This window comes from Mytilus trossulus, chromosome 4 (genome assembly GCF_036588685.1).
Source record: "Mytilus trossulus isolate FHL-02 chromosome 4, PNRI_Mtr1.1.1.hap1, whole genome shotgun sequence".
NCBI classification, from domain to species: Eukaryota; Metazoa; Mollusca; class Bivalvia; order Mytilida; family Mytilidae; genus Mytilus; species Mytilus trossulus.
Genome location: NC_086376.1, coordinates 11,173,769 through 11,195,814, shown reverse-complemented (window position 1 = coordinate 11,195,814; position 22,046 = coordinate 11,173,769). Strand labels below are relative to the sequence as shown.

Here is a 22,046-nt window from a genome sequence, read left to right as displayed (position 1 = left end):
AATCACTGCCCCAGCTTATGGTTAGTGTAGAGGGCTTTCAATCTTGTTAAACTCGGTCATCACGTTATATATGTGTCTGTTACAAGACAGGAACCTGTACTTTTGTGATTGACTTTTCTGTCTGTCATATCTGTCTTTCATTAATTTTTTGAGTTTTTTCCATTTTCCACGGTTAAGTGTAACTTTTAGCATCTTTATTTGCTTGGTCTTTATGGATAGCTGTCTCATTAACTAGCATGCAACATTTGCTCGTCTTCTTTCTATCTATTTTGTTGTCATTGAATTTTTGTCTTTTTAGTTTGGCTGTTTGTTTTGGTAAATTCCATGTATTCTAATAAATATGATATCTTTTCTGATTATTTCGTGTATGGTAACCCTCCGTTTATTAAATAACAAAAAAAAGACAGAAATATTGTTTTGTATTTTTATTATAAAATAATAAGCAGCTGCCAAGTAAATATATGGTGTAGTATCTAAAATCTAGAACAACGACATCTGCCATCTATACAATGTCGTCGTGAGTTTGAACAGGACCAACCATTTATGGCGTCACACTCGGCTTTGGTTGTGCATGCTGTAACAAATCATTAAACAAATTAGACTTACTTTCGTACTTGTTTAACAGTTGTCATTTCATTAAAGGTATATATAGTTAATAGTCGTTTCTATGAAGAGTTCATTTATCTATGTTCAAGTGTCATAAATCGATCAGAGAAGACAGTTCAAAATGTCAAACTACAACTGAGAAAACTCTTAAAGGAACAAAACATAATGCGTAGAAAGGAAAAACTTTGGTGTTATTTATACACTATCCGTCGTGTTATTGTTAATTGAACTACGATATTCTGAAACTCAAACATTTAGAACATGCTAACATTGCATAGAACACATGTTTGAATGGTTCATAATAGGTTTTGATGTCAACAGTCGATCATGTAGGTTTATCAAATTCAGCACTATAACACAAAAGAAAGCTCTGCTTCGTTCATCAACGAATAACGTTATAGTGTTCTCCAAATAGGCATTTCTTGAATGGTAAAGTGTAAAAATTATCTCTTGATTTGATGTGTAATAAGAACTACATATATAGATTTGTTCCGAATATTAAAATTTTATGAACACAATTAAAATCGAACTGAACGAAACGTCGATTTTTAAGAGACAAACTAATACACAAAGCTAGTGAAGGTGAGATTTAAATGTTTAAATTAAATGGTTTGTTTTCCAATCTTTTTATTTCTAGAAATATACGTTTATGTGAACACTGATATGTATTTACAACATTTTCCATGCACTTCAAAAACCTCTACAACCAAATGGTCGTTCTTTTAATATTCGAAGGAATAAACATGTGCTTTATGTGTGTAACAACAAAATGCAAGAGGAAAATCGAAACCATCAAAGGGCAAAAAACCATAATGAGCCTTATATCTATAAACTGTTTTTTCTAAATCAAAGGCATAACATTTGATCCGAAACACAGTTAAAAAATAAAAGAGGACAATAGGAACCACCAAAATATAATTGAAAGTACTGCAGACCACACGAATCATTTTCTATCTTCTCCTATCTTCTCCTATGAGAATAAAACAGACGTCCAAATAAAAACATATAAACACAAACCACTGTGACACATGTTTAATGACGTGCGACATCCACTGCATGGTGTAAGGGTCATCCAGGTGGTACCTTACAGTAAACCATGGCCGTTTCTGGCATAACTTTTTTGAACTTTTGGTCCTCGATGCTCGATGCTGTTGAACTTTTTACTTGTTTTGGCTTTTGTATCAGGGCGTCTCTAGTAATTCTTGTGTGGACAAAACGCACTTCTAGTGTATTACATTTTAAACTCGGTGCCTTTTGTTAGCTATTATTCGTGTGTGTTTGTCAATTGTGTTCTCCTATTTATTTGTATTGTAGTCCTGTAATGTTGTGTTGTCATTTTAATGTTATAATAAACATGGCCATAAAAGAGGGAGGTTTGGCATGCCACAAAACCAGGTTCAACCCACTTTTTTTTTCTTTAAAATGTCCCGTACCAAGTCAGGAATAAGGTCATTGTTATATTATAGTTCGTTTCTGTGTGTTACATTTTAGAGTTGTATTTCTTTTGTGTCGTTTGTTTCCTCTTATATTTGAGTGTGAATTCACATTATTATAAGACGTGTCACAGTAATTTTCTATCCCAAATTCATGTATTTAGTTTTGATAGTATATTTTTAATTCTCATCTGATTTTGTGTAATGCTTAGTTCGTTTCTGTGTGTGTTATATTTTAATGTTGTGTCGTCATTCTCTTATATTTAATGCGTTTCCCTCGGTTTTGGTTTGTGACCCAGATTTTTTCTTTTTCTATCGATTTATGGGTTTTGATCATCGGCATACTACTGTTGCCTTTATTTACGTGCGCATAAACCTCTCACCCATAACCGATTTAGACAATTACCTTAGTTCCAATAAGTTGTGGGTTTTTTTTCTAATTAGCATCTATACCCAGGGTTTTCTAGTTAAAAACTCACATGTAATTAGGGCATATCTTTTTTTAAAATAAAATATCTGATTCTAAATTCTTTTAAAACAATAGTTTTTTAGAAGGGGCGAAGACACAATGTGTTGTGCTTAAAAAAGTATAAATATAAAACAATCATTAAATTAAAATTTCAACTTGTTCCTGTATGTTAGTTGATACATTGTTATTGGTATTTTTAAAACAAAACAAAGTATTTGGCTTAAAAAAATACTACCCCACTCCCAACAAGAATTATAACTGGTGTTTTAAAATACCAGATGCCTAAACATCAAACTGATCATGAGGAAGACATGTAACACCCACTCCAGATTGATTTTGTGAAACAAAAGTCCTCAATTATTATTTAGTATTTATCATATTAATGAAAGGATATCATTTTGTGCGTCATTTTGATGATCATCCATACCTTGTCCCCCGTCAGTACTATGTAGACAGGTGCAGGTATTTGATACACAAGCCTTATGCCAATGATCTTCACAATGTATGTGGTCACATTCCCGGTCAGGATTATTAGTAGGACAATCTTCACAGCTGATGTAACCTACATGTACAATTATAAAGAATAAATCTATTGTCGTCTCTGTTTATGTTTTATCTTTCGATTAATCTGGAGAATAAACCTTGTCGAAATCAAGTTAATAAAATCATTAATTCATATCCCAAAAGCATAAGATTTACGATTTGGTTCGATAATGAAATCATAAACATAGAAGTACTTAAAATTAGTTTGATATTTCGCCTTTTACTATAACTTTTTTTTTCAAGCGTCACTGATGAGTCTTTTGTAGACGAAACGCGCCAACAGCTTATTCTAATATCATAAACATTTTGTAAATTTAAATCATTCAAAAATTTATTTCATATATTTATTATATATACATATGTTATTAAGATATACTAAAAGGTTTTAGGTTTTACTGAAACTTTATTCTCATTATCTAGAATAACAACCACATTGACAAGGTTTAATGAATAAATTGGAATAGCAATTAAAAAAATGAGAAAGATTTTAACATTTTTGGCTTATTAACCTTCAAAATATTATGGTTAATATGTGACACTAAATTTGAAAAAAATCTTGATTTTTTTGGAGTATCTAAAAATATTGCCATATCACAAAATACCTTTCCTAAACCAAAACAATTGAAATTTGAATTGCAATGTTCACATACTTAAGTCCTTAAGATTCTAAACTGACTGCTTAATAGTATATGTACAACTAAACTTTTAAATTACATAAAGCCAAAATGAAGGAATGCATTGAACTAAAATTTGGTATTACAATTAGAAAAAGGATCAAAATTGGAGATGGAATCAAATATAATGTGTTCATTTTCTCCGTATACTTGCAAAAAGATGACACAACTATGTATCGAACGATGTTTTCTAACATATATGTAAACGGACAAGCAATGATCTATAGTTATTAATTCCTTTGGTATTTGTTCTCTTGAAGAGTTGTCCAATTATCAATCATACCACATTTTTTTTCTTTTTTAAATAAACGATAAACGACAATCAAAACCAAATTCAGTAAATCAAAGGTTTCACTTACCCAAAGTACAGACAACTAGGAAAGCAATTACAATCTTCATGGTTTATCTTTCATGTAGCAACCTATAAGTCCCAACAGAAGTTCAGTTTATATACGACAAAATTGTATGCTGTGCGTGCATTGAAACAGATAAAGGTCTCACGTTAGACCTAAAATAACTATTGTTTCACATTTTGGACAAACGATTGGTAAAATGTATTAGCAATTGTAGATAAAACAGACTAAAATCTAAATAATCGCATTTAAAATTCACATAAATTTCACATACATTTCACATAATGCCTAAGTTAGAATTTCTTAGTGCTTGTAGAAAGTTGATACATTTATAGAAATTATTCTGTGATTGATTCATAAGTAAATTGCTTATTGTTAAGTGATAAATAGTTTATTGTATTCAAAATTAAAAATGTCATTTTCAGAATGTGTTATTATCATCTATTTAGACTTAACTTCGAATAAATATTTTTAAAATTTCACCCTTTGGAGAGAAATAAATATATGGGTCAAATAAAATGACATGGTAACAAGTAATATATGATGTTCGCATTTGATTACACATTTCACATAACTGATTTAATAACTTGAATTGTCAATAAATTCATCATGCAATTAACAAATCATGTATAGATTAAGAAAAGCAAGTTTGATAAATTTAAAGATAAATGCGACTCCAATATGTATTCAAAGGGCACAAAAAGGCAAGCATTCTATACTCCCCTGCTTCAATTATGTATACTGAGACATGTTCAGATAGTTTAGTTGTGTCGAGTGGAAATCTCTGTACAAGAAGTTAGTTTGAAGAAAAAAAATGTAAAACCGTTAATTTTATTTATTAGTTCTCGATCGATTTCGCTGCTGGTGGACTATTAGAATATGAGAGTGTCATCAGCTTAATTGTATTTGATTCAGTGCAAACATTATTTTAAACATATATACCTAAATCCCTCGTTGTAAAATATTTCAAAACTGAGGTTCCACCTCCTTCAGTCAAAGATGATATCTATTTTTGTGTAGTATCTCTAATGAGTCATGTGTAAACGGGCGTCTGGCATACACAATTTAAGATCTGACATCTATGAGTTTATTCTGCGGAATTTGGCAGCGCTTTTAAGTTTTGTCTGTTTTTATAGCTTCTAATGATTCTGGTTTTTTAAACCTTCTTTCAAATGTTGATGATTGAGCGTTCCTGATAATGGTAAAAAAACAAGTGCGTTGGACGCACCTGCTAATTTGGCCTAAACTTTTCTTTATTCGATCGTCGCTGCTCAGTCTTTTGTAGACAAAACGTGCGTCTGGCACAAATACAAATTTTCCATCTTGGAATATATGATGAGTTTATATGCAAACACAGTTTCCTACCGCACGATAATGTGAAATGTTATCTTCATACCTTTTACAAACATATTCTTTACTCTTCACTAGACAAAAATTGAACGAATAAGTCCAAAAGATATGATAAAAAGGGTCCACTCATACAAATTGCCCGTTTAAAAGAGAGACAAAAGATACGAAAGGAAAAAAAGGCATACAGACAAACTAGTATATATTTGTTTAGGGCCAGCTGAAGGACGCCTCCGGTGCGGGAATTTCTCGTTACATTGAAGACCTATTGGTGACATTCTGGTGTTGTTTTTTTCTATGGTCGGGTTGTTGTCTCTTTGATACATTCCCCATTTCCATTCTCAATTTTAAACAATAATTCACAACATTGAAAACTTTAGAGTGTGCATCACGAACACTACCGAAATCTTGGAATATTCTTATGTACTTCTGTATGGTAAGCAAATCGTGCTCCATATGTGTTGCTCGTATGAGTAAAATTCCAAATTAGGGAGATCATATTTGGGGAAAGGAGGACAGGTTTGAAGTTTGCATAATTATAACGTACATTTTGTCATCTGTGAAACTGATATTCCATAAAGGTCTCCAACTTTAAGGAATAAGTAAGGTAGCAATACACAGTTAGGATTGTAGTTTCGTAATATGGCCCCATGAATTCTTCAATTATGATAGTTATTGTCCAATGAAAGTAATTTTTCTAGACACCTGAAGACTAATCTCGCCTTAAACATGGGTTTATATGAACATTTTCTATACTACAGAAACAGCTTTTAAATTTTTTGTAATGTTTACACACATTTGTTTTACACGAAACATTTGAAGCAGTTTTAAAAAAACAATTACTAGTAGACGAAAGACATATGTTTTTTGTTTGGTATCTTCATGATATATATTAACTGTTTCGGTTAAGATAATACGCCAAGGGATTGAAATTTTACTTATAACCAAATTTTGGGGAAACGTGTGATAGCTTTGCTCTTCTTTTTGTAATGTACTACAGCATATAGATGCAGGTTGTTGCTATGTATACACATGTGTTGTATCTCCAACAATTACAATTGTGGAAAATACTGATTGCATACATACATTTGCACATATATGACACAAACGGCTCCATACCCGTGCTTTGTTGCCACAAGTATGGTTCCCTTTATTTAAAGTGTATATTTCTTTTTTTTTTATTTCTCTTTCTCATACACTTATCAGATTTTATGGGATGAAAATAAAAGAAGATAGCTGAAATTAATTTTTGGATGTTTTGTTTTTACTGATTTTGTGATATTTTTCATTTATGCTAATGTGCTTTGTCTATATACCTTTTTGTGCTTCTTTGGTACATATGTGTCTGTTTTATAGTGACTAAGATTATTACACAATGTTGACTGTTATACCCCTTTTAACATGCTTACCTATTATGTATGTTTTTTTGCTCACTCGTCGTTGTTAACATAATGAAATGTTATGAGACTGTTATACAAGTGAGAGGTTTAGCTAGCTATAAAACCAGGTTACATTCAACATTTATTTCATAAGAAAATATCTGTACCAAGGTAGGAATATGACAGTTGTTATCCACTCGTTTCATGTGTTTGAGCTTTTGATTTTGCCATTTGAGTAGGGACTTTCTGCTTTAAATTTTCCCTCTGAATTCATTATTGTTATGATTTTACTTTCAAGCGTCTTGTTCAACATTTAGCTAAACGATCTCTAGGTAACATAAGATTTCCCATAAGATCACATATATATCCCGTTGAAACAGAATTAAATGATACCCCAGATAAAAGAGGGACGAAAGATACCAAAGGGACAGTCAAACTCATAAATCTAAAACAAACTGACAACGCCATGGCTAAAAATGAAAAAGACAAACAGAAAAACAATAGTACACATGAGAAAACTAAAGAATAAACAACACGAACCCCACCAAAAACTAGGGGTGTTCTCAGGTGCTCCAGAAGGGTAAGAAGATAAAGTTCGGCATTGCATCTTGTCTAAGGCGTCATATCGACAGAAAGGGTTAACATAATGAAATGTTATGAGACTGTTATACAAGTGAGAGGTTTAGCTAGCTATAAAACCAGGTTACATTCAACATTTATTTCATAAGAAAATATCTGTACCAAGGTAGGAATATGACAGTTGTTATCCACTCGTTTCATGTGTTTGAGCTTTTGATTTTGCCATTTGAGTAGGGACTTTCTGCTTTAAATTTTCCCTCTGAATTCATTATTGTTATGATTTTACTTTCAAGCGTCTTGTTCAACATTTAGCTAAACGATCTCTAGGTAACATAAGATTTCCCATAAGATCACATATATATCCCGTTGAAACAGAATTAAATGATACCCCAGATAAAAGAGGGACGAAAGATACCAAAGGGACAGTCAAACTCATAAATCTAAAACAAACTGACAACGCCATGGCTAAAAATGAAAAAGACAAACAGAAAAACAATAGTACACATGAGAAAACTAAAGAATAAACAACACGAACCCCACCAAAAACTAGGGGTGTTCTCAGGTGCTCCAGAAGGGTAAGAAGATAAAGTTCGGCATTGCATCTTGTCTAAGGCGTCATATCGACAGAAAGGGTTAACTAAGAAGTTAGTTTAACGACATAAGATATGCGTCAATAATCCCACAATGAACTTGTCTTTCCTTTGTTGTAAGATTCTTATACGATCTTATACGACCTGCAAATGAAGTATTTATCACCAAATTGGTTGAGTTTGGTTTTGTTCTTTCATTGTCAATATTTTGTCATTCTGGCTCCTATTATTGCTTAATATATTGTATAGGATATATTTTTTTAATCTGTAGTTGCTTACACCATTGTCCTTCGGTAATTGATGAATATATGTCTCAATAACTTTCAATTGTTTCGTTCGATATTCACAAGTGTTTGTATGCAAAATAAAACTACACTTTGAGAGATGATAAATTGCATGTTATATTCAGTTTATTATATTTTGGCCAATGAGTGCTGGTAATGATAGTAAAAGAAGACAAAGTAAAATATTCAGTAAGAAACTGACAAAACGTTATAAGTGATTAAAACATGGAATACACGTAATATTAATATCGTCAACATATTTGTTGGTCATGTGCCCTGTACGTAAGTGGGCAATAGTCCTTTTTATCAACGTAAAGATCAACATGTGATTTCAATACCCGGTTTCTCACTTGTTTTAACATCAGATTGCAATCGTATATTATAAGAATACAGTCATTTTCATTTTAACAAATATTTCAGTAGAAGTCCGCCAAAAATGATGCAGATACCAAATAATGTTAGAAAAACGAACAGTGTCAATCTAATGCACCATTTGCAGATACAAAAATATTCTTTACTGCTTTCAGTTGAGATGGTTAAAAAAATAGTTTTTCTATTTTAGCATGTCAGATTGTGCCTTAATTAGGTCTTGAGTAATATACTGTAAAAGTACTGATAGCAATATATCTTATTTACAAAATACTATAAAAACGAATTTGAACTGTAATGTCTAAAATGAATATAGAAAATATAGTGAATTTATTAAAAGACTGAACTCATTTTGAATTAAAATGAACTGTAATTTACTTGCCTAGTAATCAGTGCTTTGCCACTGACATTATTTAACCGATACATTACTTTTTTCTCGCGCGAGTTCATAGATTCATAGAAATAACAGAAATGTTTCATTGAACACCACAATATTGTTATTTTGTACAATCATAAGGCTTCATATCTTGACTAACATCAAGACTTACAAGACGAAGTTGAAATCATACCTTTGAAAACTGTTGTGGATGCCATCATGTGTTGGTTGACCGTTACGAAATTCTGTTCACACCGATTTTCAATATTGGTCAACCAAATCGTTATAGCGAAAGTTAAATATTTTAAACCCCCAATCATTACCAATATCAATTACAAACATTAAGGCTGAACTACAGCATAATCAGTAAACTTCACACAGCATAAACAAGTATGACACAAATGGCTTACTCAAAAAGTTTGCTATTAATCAACAGAACAAGTGCAACACATATATTCCTGTATTCCTGACTTGGGACAGACATTTTCTCGATAAATATAGTGGGTTAAACCTGGTTCTATAGTTAGCGAAACCTTCCAATTGATAAAATACAAATTAAAAAAGTTATACAATTAATATTTTTCATTTCGAAAATCTGTTAAATTTATTTAGCCTTAATAAAACTTTCATATCATTCGTTCCAACTGCTAATATCTTCTCTTTCATACTCGATTTCGCCTTCCAGCTGTTCTCGGATTCGAGTGCGACTGATAAAACTTATGTTGACGCAAAGCTTGTTTGGTGTAACAATTTATAAGTCTTGTATCCTTGATGAGGTCAAATCACTGAGCGATGCAATTGCTGGTTGACTTAACATGTTATCACCACCCCAGTGATCGGTACGTCTAAACCTGACATGAAATAATATCGAAACGTTGTTTTTCTTGGTATTTATTGAGAATGAAAAGTTAAAATTATTCAAACAAAAACAAATTTCTCTCCTAAGCATATATTCAACACAGCTATTGTTTTTTCTCTAAGTTTGATTAAATAATAAAAAGATTTTGTTAATTAAATATATGAACAAAGCTCGATAGATTCGTATACAAATGATACAACTTTGGTCTTTAAATCCACAGAATAAAAAAATGTAAATTTTGTGAGTGTACAATTTAATCAAATCAAAATCTGCTACATCTACAAGTACCATCAATGCAATGGCGACGGTTCATTTGACAGTTCCAGTTAGATACTGCATCACACTCTGCTTTAGTAGTACAAGCTATAAAAAATAAAACATTTGATTTTCTATTAAAAAAGTTTACTGACGGACACTGTATAACATAACATTCAGGCAGGTGAAATCATTGTTAATTATCTTTACAACTACATCTATACTGGTAAAATGACAAAGTTAACCGTACATATGGATACTAATCTAACCAAGAGCATTAAACATAAAACAAGTTGTAAGGTGGTACCTAACACTATAGGGAGATTACTGTTTGTCAAACTGCTATATAACCAGTATAATTTTTCTGATAAAACGGTTGGTTCAAAAGTTTTGAAACTTTCATACTTTTGTGAAAGGGTCAAAGTAAATACTTTGTCAAAATTTCATGAAAATTAAACGAGCCAAATTAATTTTTGTTAAGGTGTTGGGTACCACCTAAAGGTAAATATTTAATAAAATAGCAAGCGCATGTATTTCTTTCAAAATTCCTTTATACCTTAAATACTCTTTGAAAGATTTTAATCCTAACTTCCTCATTCTTATTATTCTCAACTCACTCATTTTTTTCAAAAAGCGAATAGAGAGTATAACCAGCCTAGTAGTCAGCACTTCGGAGTTGACAAGAAATATCAATTGTATGGTTATTTTTCTAAATTTCCTGTTAACAATTTTTTTTTTGAATTTTTCGATAAAACTAAGGATTTTCTTATCCCAAGCATATATAACCTTAAACGTACTTTGCAGAATTTTTGGAGATTTTGGGTCCTCAATGCTCTGTTTGCCTTTAAAACTATTTTGATCTGAGCGTCACTAATGAGTCTTTTGTATGTACGCGTGTCGGGCGTATTAAAAAACAATTCTGGTACCTTTGATAACATATTATAAACATTGATAACATTTATATCCAGAAAAGTGGTTATTATTCCAGATTATTGTTTTAAACCTTCTAAATAGGGATATCACACAATTATATTATTTGAATAAATGAGGTGTTTTAATAATATTGCTTCAGACCCTTCCTCCCCCCCAAAAAAGAGATGAAAAACGGGTTTACCATTATTTTTCTGTAAAAAAAAACTCATCAAAGATACCAGGACTAAATTTAGTATATACGCCAGACGCGCATTTCGTCTACAAAAGACTCATCAGTGACGCTCGAATCCCAAAAATTAAAAATGCCAAATAAATGTAAACAGTAATGATTTGGAGAATATTATTAGGAACTGTTGTTAGTTATTATTGTAGTAAACAACTTACTAGACATGTATCTAAGTATAATCCAGTCTCTCTACTGACTGATTTGTGCATTTCCAGTCGATTTTACCCATATTGAGACTTATTTGGTAGAAAACTCTAAACAGCATATCAATAGTTATCAAAAGTACTATACAAATGTGTTACAACTTACTGTTTGAAATGTTTTGAAGACAAGTACACTGGCCATTATTACAGGCTAAATGCCATCCAGATTCACAATTCAGATGAGAGCACTGAGTGTCCAAGTTTGTGTTACCTGTACATGGTTCTCCAGTAACTAAAGCTGTAAATAATCGTTTCATTTAAAACAATGTTAACAATAGAATTGAAAAAACAAACTTAAAAAAATTACTGAAACCAAAATAAACTGATTAGCCAAGTAACACTAAATAAATGTATATAATGGTTGGTCTTTGTCAAAGGTTTGTTATGAGAATTATAAGAAATAAAGGATGCCAGTTCTTAGTTCGAGTACATGAAACAGGAAGAAAAGAAATAAATAAAGAATGCATAAAAAACGAGTTTATTCCACATTATTAACAATGGACATTTTCATGTGGAGCAGGATCTGCTAATCCTCCCGGAGCACTTGAGATCACCCCCAGTTTATGGTAGGGTTCGTGTTGCTCAATGTTGAGTTTTCTTTGTTGTGCCTTGTGTACTATTACTTGTCTGTTTGTCTTTTTCTTTTTTAGTCGTTGTCAGTTTGATTTTGATCTACGAGTTTGCTTGTCCCTTTTGGTATCTTCCACACCTACTTCAAAGAAACATATTTCAATGTCTAACCTATGTAGTTGAGAAATGAAGTATTTAAATGAAGTGTTAAACCTCTAAAGCTTTTCCTATTTGACATTTTGTTCTGCTTAGTTATCGAGGAATGCTGAAACGAACTTAGCATGAGACTGTTTCCATATTATTATGTCTGTTTGAAGGAAACTCCATCTTTCCAACACTTAAAAACAAAATATTTTTTTACATCGTTAAATATCAACATATAAACTTGCTACTCACCCAAAATACAGACAGCTAGGAAAGCAATTGCAGTCTTCATTGTTGTTATGTAATAAAACAAGTATTTGTGAAAGTTCAGGATTTTAATCTTTATAAAAGAAATACTGGAAGTCTGTATCGTGCCTTCACATAGATTAAGATGTCACGGTTTGTCTATAATAGTAACTGCTTCACATTAATTACGGAACGACCCTCGTCATCAGTACATATAATTATAAGATAAATCACGAATCAAAATAAACAAAAAAAGTATTTTACTTTACCTTGACAATTAACAGTAACAAGGCAAATGTCAATTCTTGTTTTCAAAACAATGACATGTGATATCTCTGTTTGGTTAGTTTGGGGGGGGGGGGGGTGTTTCGTTAGAGGAATTAGGGTTATGAATTGATTTACTTCATGGTTTGGTCGTTTTCTTTTTAAATTATGAATACCTGACTTTTTGCACTAGTGCATCATGTTTTCTGATGTCGCTGACATAATTATTTTCAGTTTAGACGAGAGGTATACCAAATATATTGTTAGTTCTAGTACGAATAATAATTTATCTGACAGATCATATGAATTTTAAACAATTTGCATCGAAATTACAGCTCCTTACTTTTGCAAAGGTACTATTTCTGTACTAAAAATCTGTAGTACTGGAGATTTATCTTTAATATTTAGTACTATTTTTTACTTTAAAATTGTTGTAATATCTTGATTACTGTATATTGCAGTATTGGATTTATACTAAAAATGTTGGTACAGAAATAATATCAACAGTGATCACAATATTCCATGTTTGAAAATCATAACTGTAAAAGTGTAACCAGAAATCTGTAGTACTTTAATTTCTAGTACAAATTAAGAACAGTAAAATATATGTACCTATATATTAAAATAGCTTGAAAGTAGTTGTAAAGTTCGAAAACCCAATCACAAACAACCTTATTCTTCGGCATTCTAGTAGTATGCTTTGTATTGCTAAAACCTAAACAATTTCACGATCAAATAAAGTAAGGTTCATAAAATTTGAAAACAAAACCAAGCGATTTAAAATGAAATAGGCCGATGCGAATGTAAAAAACAACGAATCGATATAAGTATGTTGAGAAACAAAACGAAAGGTATATAAAAAAAGACAGTATGTTTTTCTTTCTTTTTTTTAGATTTTAGATAAAGACGATTTCTTTGACAGCTGAAATCCTGTTGTAGGCACAAATTTTTTCTTAATGTCGTGCATTTAATATATCTTCTAACTTAGTAATGGACGAGATTTAAAGAAAAGGTTTCATTCCAGTTTTGAAAATTATTCCTTGACTATAAGTGCTGTTATATATTGACCTATAAATTATCACAAGTTTGTGTTTGTAAACTAGATTATTAAATTTGGAAAAAAATAAATGAAGAAAATACAAAAGTATAACAGAAATACAAGACTTAAAAGTAATTTTAAAAACTGACAAAAGCATTCTTTTTCAACCAAACATTTGTCATATTTTTTACTTGGTACAGGCATATTCCAAAGAAAATGCTGGGTTTAACCTGATGTTGTATCTTACTCAACCTCTTAAAAGAAAGCGGATAAAACTCTCTTCTGTTACTAGTAATGGAAACCGTATTGACGCTTTCCCCTTCATAACTTATCAAATACATATATTTGATGCAAGACACGAGTTTCGTCTTTAAAAATTATCAATGATGCTCGAATATAGAAGTTTCAAGTTCCAATTAAAGTTCACGAGAGTCAATGAACACTTTGGATAAATACATATTAATTATCTTTTTTTCAAAAACAACGAATATACCTAATGGCTATGGCAAATGTTTTGATATGGACTTATAAATCAAAAGATTTATATATAAGTACTTCACACAGAAAATAACCATATAAACTCAACGGTTACTATTGCAGTTATCTAAGATCTTTGTTATCTGCAAACCTTGCAGCATCGGTTTTTGAGGGTTGTAAATAAGCAAGATATTACGATATTTTAATGAATATAGAACTGCAATTCAATATACAAATAAGGTAATGTGGTATGATTGCCAAAGAACAAGTATCCATTGCAGTTTAAATGAAGTGGATATAAGCAGTTATAGGCAACCTTACATCCTTGAACAATATGTCAAACTAATACCATATAGTCGGCTTTAAACAGCCCCGAAACTAGAAATGTGAATCAAATCAAACGAAAACAAACTCAGTGCCACATTTTTCATGAAACAATTTAAGAAAAACAAATAAAACAGACATGACCAATGGCTACCATTACATTGCAGGCTCCTGACTAGGTATATGTACATAAACAATGTTGTGAGACTAACATGTTTGTGAACGCACAAACCCTTACATAGCACGGGTAAGCGTTGTAATAACAAAAAACAAAGCAGTTGTACAACTAATGTATTTTAGTCTAAAAGAACATGTTAAAACTTAGGTTAATATGATACATTCGTCAAGTTCATCGAACTTTGAATAACGGCTACAAAAGAAAAAAAACAAAAATGCCGAGCTCCGAGGAAAATTCAAAACTAAAATCCGTAATCAAATGTCAATATTAAATGCTCCAACACATCAAGCGGATGAATAATAATTGTCATATTCCTGACTTTTTACAGTAATTTTCTCATGTAGAAAACGGTGGTTAAAACCTGGTTTTATAGGTAGCTACACCTCTCGTTTTTATGACAGTCGCACTACAATACAGTATATGGACAGCGATGTGTGAATAAAACAAACAGACATAATAGGTAAAAATGTCAAAAATAAGAGAACAGCAGTCAAAGTTGTGTTAGAATATTAATCACTGTAAAACAAAAAAATAAAGTTCTAAATCACTGTAAAAACAAACAAATTCTGACTATGCGTAATGGGTTTTGCTCATTGTTAAAGGTTACGGTGACATATTGTTGTTAATTTCTGTGTCATTTGGTCACTTGTAAAGAGTTGTCTCATCGGAAATAATACCACATCTTTTTTTTTTAAATTCAGTTCTGCCTCATATCTTGGACTTACTTTTTATAATTTCCAACAAGGGTAAATGAGAACAAAACCTGACGACAAAGGCGGTGATTTAAGTTACCAATTGTGAACTTTCAACTTTTTTGTGGCAACTTTTCATCAGACCCTGCATTTGGAGTATATATCTCTCAGTTGGTACTTCATTCTCGTTCATGATTTCCTTAATTGAGGGTTGCTGCTCACATATAAACTTTAAAACGAAGTGCCCCAAGTGTTGATGTTGAAATCATTTATATGTTGGCTGCCATTCCGTTGTGATTTTATTTTCAATCTTTTTTTAATTTTTGAGTTTGTATGTTCCTTTGAATTTGTTTGCCTCTCTTTTATTCCTCTAGAATGTACGATTGGCTTTGAAATAGATTTTATAGTAGCTGTTAGAACTCATAGATCAATATTTGACGTTAATATAATTTATATTTCTTCGCTAGACCTTCGAATCAGCAATGAAAAGGTGAATATAAGAAAAGCACGCGTTCCCTTTCGCTTGTAAAAATCAATGCATGTACAATCGTCTCTTATTCCATTACGTGAAAATATTCAAAAGCAAACCTTAACTAGATCCTTCTACACTGTGTACACATTTTTTAATGTTTTGAAATACTAGACGAAACGCGCGTCAGGCGTATACTAAATTTAGTCCTGGTATCTATAATGAGTTTATTTACAAACACTGGGTCGATGCCACTGCGGGTGGAGATTTATTTCCGCGAGGGTAACACAAGCCCAGTAGTCAACACTTTTTGTGCTGACATGAATTGTCATTGATATGGTTATATTTATAAATTTACTGTTTACAAATTTTTAAATTTTTTGAAATACTAGGGCTTTTCTACCTCAGGCATAGATTACCTTAGCTGTATTTGGCAAAACTTTTAGGAATTTTGGTCCTCAATGCTCTTCAACTTCGTACTTTATTTGGCCTTTTTAACTTTTTCGATTCGAGCGTCACTGATGAGTCTTTTGTAGACGAAACGCGCGTCTGACGTATACTAAATTTAGTCCTGGTATCTATTATGAGTTAAAAAAAAATGTTTTCTTTTTTTAATAACTGTGTTCGTGTCTCCGATATCTTATCCTTTTGATGGTGTACATGGTTGTAGCTTTGGCACACTGTTAACAGGGATATTTTCTAGAAAAATAGATTGATGATTGGTAATACTTATTTAACAAATTAAAAAAAAACTTATCAAATGGTACAATCAGTAGCTCAAACTCATTAAACGTATACAGAAAAATACTTATTCCATAATTTCTGACTGGGTACGGACATTTCCTTGTGTAGATATTGGTGGATTAAACCTGTTTCTACAGCTAGCTTAACCTCTCACGTGTATGACAGTCGCATAACATTCCTATTATATTGACAACAGTGCGTGAGCATAACAAACATATGAGGTAAAATTGTCAAAAATAGGGCAGCAGTCAATTTTGTGTTATGATCTTAATTAATATAAGACAAATAACTATTTCCACAAAAAAAAAGCCATATAGAAACTCTAAAGACAAAGTACATAAGCAAATAAGAATGACATGAATAATTAAAATGACCATTGGTAAGCTTCTCTTGACATGCATACATCACCAGCCCTGCGAATCAAAATGTAGTGAAAATTTCACAATGGGGAATAGTATACAATCGTTAACATTACAAATAAATAAAGGTAACAGTAGTTTACTGCTGTTCAAAATTCATAAATCGATAGAGAAAAAACAAATCCGGTTACAAACTTAAACTGAGGGAAACGTATAAGACGACTAATATGATTTATAAAGGTCTAACGAAGACTGTGATTGATAGTGAGTTAAGACACATACACGTCTTATAGGTCAACCAATTCGTGATGTCGACCTTAAAACTTATGAAGTGAGATGTGAAGCAGTATTTATTGTAAGGAGCCTATCCCGGCTAATGAAGTTCGCATAGTTTGAACATACACTAGTTAACGAATCAATTGAGCAAATTTTGAGCAGATAAAATGTTATTGCTGATAACTGGAAGATTGAAAATTGAAAAGTTGAAATTTTCACATTTATCATAGGTTCTAGTTTAAAGTCATCCATTTGTGTCAATATTTGGAAAAGATCAAGATATTTATCAGAATTTCCTTTTTAGTATCAATAATTTGAAGTATATTATCACTCTGAGATCCAGAGGGTATATATATATAGTATGGTTGTCACTGGTTTAAACTTGTCTGTATGATATACTTATTTCCAGTGACTGTATAATGAATTGAATCATGATCCCATACGATACATTTGTCTGTAACAAAACAACTACCATGTTATAATCGTAACAATGACATTTAGATCGATTAATAGGTTTTCAGGACCTTAATTGATAGCGCCTCATCCCAACAGTGACTTTCATTTTCAGCATTAAAAATTAGGTGGCATAATTGGGAGATAATTTTAACGCGGTAGAATTCTGACTGTGCTATCATTAGTTTAAAATAACAAATGATGCGAAAGCAGGAAGATAAGCTATGCTTTTTTTGCTTTTCACTTCATAAGTATTTGATTTAAATTTTATTGAAAATATTCTCTAACGGTTGAAACAAAGGCAACAATAGAATACCGCTGTTCGAAAGTCATAAAGCGATGGAGAAAAAACAAATTAGGGTTAAAAATAAACTGAGGAAAACACATCAAATACAGGAGAAAAACAAGGAAACAACAGAAACATCGAAGTGCTACAAAAAAATATATATATAGTGTATGTACTTTGCTGAGGTTTTAAATCAATATTGGAAATATTTTTTTGAAAAAGAAAAACATATTGTGACATCTTTATTCGTTCTCTAATTCGAAATATGTTAGGTAACAGATAAAGATGAATGAATGATCGGTAATGATTTTCTTTCATTCGAGGTCCAAGTAAACTAGAATCTGGTGCACCTGCATGTACCATCAATGCAATGGCGACGGTTCATTGGACAATCCCAGTTAGAAACTGCATCACACTCTGCTTTAGTAGTACAAGCTGCAATTTATTAAAATATGTAAACTATAAGGTTTAAATGCAAAGACTAAGGCCGCAATTCTCACTAACCCAAATTTTGTAAACGTTGTGTCGCGTTTGTTGTTGTTTTTATTACATGTGCCCCTGGTAAAGCAGATATTGTTTACCCTGTCGGGCGTCATAGTTAAAACCAGGTGTGTAGTTCGACTCGTGATGCTCAACAGTTGTTTAAGTAGAAATTTGTGGACTGCTGTTTCACGTTTTTAAACAGACAAGACTTTATTCGATGAAAACGTGAAATTACATATATTCCAAGCCAGGAAACATAATAATAAAATTTACATGTATTATAATTGAATTATTTTTTCTAAAACAAGTTTTCCAAACTTACCGTTTGCGGTGTTTTGAACACAAGTACATTGTCCACTATTACAGGCCAAATGCCATCCCTGATCACAAGTGAGATGGGAGCACTGTGTGTCCAAGTTATTGTTGCCTGAACATGTCTCTGCGGTAACATATGCTGTAAAACACAATTTAATAAAAAAAATCTTGGAGTGCTCTTCTTTCATTAAAAAATATAAATTGTAAGAGTTAGAAATATATTGTACTATGAATATAAAATGGAAGGACGCAATTATGTTCCCGGTTCAAGTAATATAAACATGGAATATGATATAAAAGAAAACTTAAATAAACGGTGTAATTTATCCCATTACCATTTTCTAATATACAAAATGTACGCGGTGTTTACTTCGGTGAATTTTAAGAGTTCAATGTCTTTTTTTTTTGTAATCAAAGTTCAAAGTTATACAATAATGAGTGCAACAACTTAATAAAATATATGAAAAAAATCAAAAAAAATCATTGGAAATTGTACAGATTTACGGTCACAATTTCGAATCAGTTTGCCGATGCAAAGTGTCTATGTATTATCATAACATTAATTATATCCGTTCCAAATGCACAATAGTGTCTTCATTACTTAGTGTGAAAGAGTATCATTATTGACTACAGATTACGGATCTTGGACAACACATTCTAGGTTAGCATGTACAATACAAGGCGCCCAGCTGTATGCAATGCTTAGTATTAATCATGGCAAATGGTTTACTTTTACAAATTGTGACTGTGATGGAGAGTTGTCTCATTGGCACTTATATCACATCTTCTTATAACCAATAATATATGTACGTAAATAACTGATACCTTGGAAAATTAAACTCAAAATATCATATTTCTTGTAACAGAAATGGCGAAAGTCTCCACCACATTATTTTCCGAATACTTAATGTTGGCAATAAAACATGTCCAATAGAATTCATAAGAATATGTGTATCTGGCCTGAAGTCGGAATTCATTCCTGTTCCTTAACAGAACAGGTCACATGTAAGTTAATTGCACTTACCAATTAAGCAAACAACGAAAACAATGGCGGTTCTCATGTTAAGACTTTGCTAACAGTATGCGAAATGGTTAGTGATAGATTGTCACCTAATGTCGTAGTATATAAGTGGTTTCTTATCTTTTCCATGTTCACTTCTTATATTGGTCACGAACTAAATACACGCGATTATCATTAAGGGCATACTGGTTGATATCCAGTTAAAACCAAAACTTAAAAAACAAAATGGAACCCTTTATTAGATAAGGTAAAAACTTACCAATTAGTTATATTCATTGAATTGTTTACATCTGTTTCAATAGTCTGGTGACACACAGGCATTTATTTCAACCTAATACATCAAAAGGAAGATACACGATTCACCTTTTTGAAGCATTAATTTGTGCATTTTCCCTCGAAAAAAATATTTGAATAGATAAAAGTGGTATACCTTCATACGTTCAGGCGTGTTTAGCTTGATTGCTCTGTCAAACTTGGCATCTTTGATAAAAAAAAATTAAAAAATTTAAAAAAACGTATAGATAAAAAATGTTTCAGATTACATAATTATCTTGTATTTCGACTATATTTTGATTTAGTCAAAATATGTTTCAGATTACATAATTATCTTGTATTTCGACTATATTTTGATATAATTACATTGAAAATTCACAGTTCCCAAAATTGGATGGTTAAATGAAATACCTCTATTTTGAGTATTAACAACATCTAGTATGTTTGAAAAACAAACAAAAACAACTTCGGGCTATTAAAAATGTTAAACCTTAAGATGTATTTCCTTTCTATATTGTTTACTCGGTTTCTTTAATAAAATTTAAGCATATCAACTATTTTATTCATGAAATGTAATAAAAGAAAAGTCGGACACTGACACCTTCTTATCTTTTAATGAAAGCCCTTGACGACAGACTTTATTTAATCGTCATGGGATCTTTTTTATGCCTTTTTTTTTAAAATCATTCAATGTGTGTGAAATAGAGAATAAGTAGTCCTCAACCTCTGACAGTTTGCTGTTCGATGAAATATCTTAATAGAATTTGGTTAGTGTTGGAAACACTCGTCTTTTACAATACACAATACAATTCCCATGGTATGATCGTAACAATGACATTTAGATAAATTTATAGGTTTTCCGGACCTAAATTGATAGCGCCTCCTCCCAAAAGTAACTTTCATTTTTTCACGATTGAAAATCATGTGGCAGCATTGCGAATTATATAATTTTGACGCGGTAGAATCCTGACTGTGCTATCATCAGTTTAAAATAACAATGTAGTAAAACAATTGAACTCAACGACTATCAAACGGCTGAATGGAGGTGTAAAGAGGGGTTGTCCTCTCACTCGCAAAAGCAGGAAGATAAGCTATGCTATTTTTGCTTTTCGCTTCTTAAGTATTGAATATTTATTTTTGAAATATTCTCCAACGGTTGAAACAAAGGCAACAGTAGAATACCAATGTTCGAAAGTTATTAATCGATTGAGAGAAAACAAATACAGGATACAAATAAACTGAAAGAAACACATAAAATAAGGGAAACGAAATAAACACCGAAGTGCAACAAAATAAAACCGAAAATGCAACACACACCGAAACGAAAACCATATATTGACTTTTAAAATCAAGGGAAATACATTAAGCCGTTACAACACTTGAGAATAATCTTTTATATCAAGTGATATAACTTGTGTTTTTGGTGGTAGTTGCAAAACAATAATGACTACTTAGAAAGCTTAGTTCATGTCTCCCACACTGAAACATCACATGTCGCTATTTGATTTAATTGTTATAACTTTTTAAATGAGGCATAGCTTTATGACATGAGACATACTGTATATTCAAAAGAAAGATGTATATATTTTACACGAACGTAGAGAATCAAACAGTAACAGGACGAGGTTTAACCATTTGACCGTGTGTATTGACATGATACAACCATGATAAATCTTGTTATAGTTGGACATACAATTTTATTTAATGCGTTTCCCTCAGTTTTAGTTTGTTACCCCGATTTGTTTTTTGTCCATGGATTTATGAGTTTTGAACAGCGGTATACTACTGTTGCCTTTATTTATTTGGTTGTCATTAAAGTAAACTTTCGTCGAAACCATTTTTATATTATTTTGTTTATTTTAGACGTATAATACATTAAAGGAATTTATTTTCACACATATCGGACAGTACAAAAAAATCACCAACCACCAGCGATAGCGATCAACGAATAGCAT

The 22,046-nt window shown here is 31.5% G+C and overlaps 3 protein-coding genes across 3 annotated transcripts; all 3 read right to left on the bottom strand.

Annotated features, from left to right (window-relative positions):
• Positions 1–473: 473 nt before the first annotated feature.
• On the bottom strand, positions 474–4,150 carry LOC134713727 (serine protease inhibitor Cvsi-2-like). Its single transcript, XM_063575017.1, has 3 exons — positions 4,085–4,150; positions 2,936–3,070; positions 474–574 (listed from the first exon to the last, which is right to left on the bottom strand). Exons 1-3 carry the CDS (start codon positions 4,122–4,124, stop codon positions 474–476), a joined length of 276 nt encoding a protein of 91 aa, XP_063431087.1. The 5' UTR covers positions 4,125–4,150.
• Positions 4,151–9,946: 5,796 nt separating this feature from the next.
• LOC134713726 (serine protease inhibitor Cvsi-2-like) lies at positions 9,947–12,560 on the bottom strand. Its single transcript, XM_063575016.1, has 3 exons — positions 12,445–12,560; positions 11,585–11,716; positions 9,947–10,224 (listed from the first exon to the last, which is right to left on the bottom strand). The coding sequence occupies exons 1-3, from the start codon at positions 12,482–12,484 to the stop codon at positions 10,124–10,126; spliced, it is 273 nt and encodes a 90-aa protein (XP_063431086.1). The 5' UTR covers positions 12,485–12,560; the 3' UTR covers positions 9,947–10,123.
• Positions 12,561–18,228: 5,668 nt separating this feature from the next.
• Positions 18,229–19,935, bottom strand: LOC134713725 (serine protease inhibitor Cvsi-2-like). The gene is made up of 3 exons (XM_063575015.1): positions 19,822–19,935; positions 18,805–18,936; positions 18,229–18,434 (listed from the first exon to the last, which is right to left on the bottom strand). Exons 1-3 carry the CDS (start codon positions 19,856–19,858, stop codon positions 18,334–18,336), a joined length of 270 nt encoding a protein of 89 aa, XP_063431085.1. The 5' UTR covers positions 19,859–19,935; the 3' UTR covers positions 18,229–18,333.
• Positions 19,936–22,046: the final 2,111 nt, after the last annotated feature.

Coding starts and splice junctions, on each gene's coding strand:
- LOC134713726 (XM_063575016.1), bottom strand. CDS start 12,484: ATGAAGACTGCAATTGCTTTCCTAGCTGTCTGTATTTTGG. Junction 11,717..12,444: donor CCTAGCTGTCTGTATTTTGG/GTGAGTAGCAAG, acceptor GATTATTTACAG/CTTTAGTTACTGGAGAACCA. Junction 10,225..11,584: donor TCTTCAAAACATTTCAAACA/GTAAGTTGTAAC, acceptor TATTTTTTATAG/CTTGTACTACTAAAGCAGAG.
- LOC134713727 (XM_063575017.1), bottom strand. CDS start 4,124: ATGAAGATTGTAATTGCTTTCCTAGTTGTCTGTACTTTGG. Junction 3,071..4,084: donor CCTAGTTGTCTGTACTTTGG/GTAAGTGAAACC, acceptor TTGTACATGTAG/GTTACATCAGCTGTGAAGAT. Junction 575..2,935: donor TAGTACTGACGGGGGACAAG/GTATGGATGATC, acceptor GATTTGTTACAG/CATGCACAACCAAAGCCGAG.
- LOC134713725 (XM_063575015.1), bottom strand. CDS start 19,858: ATGAGAACCGCCATTGTTTTCGTTGTTTGCTTAATTG. Junction 18,937..19,821: donor TTTCGTTGTTTGCTTAATTG/GTAAGTGCAATT, acceptor TGTGTTTTACAG/CATATGTTACCGCAGAGACA. Junction 18,435..18,804: donor TGTTCAAAACACCGCAAACG/GTAAGTTTGGAA, acceptor AATAAATTGCAG/CTTGTACTACTAAAGCAGAG.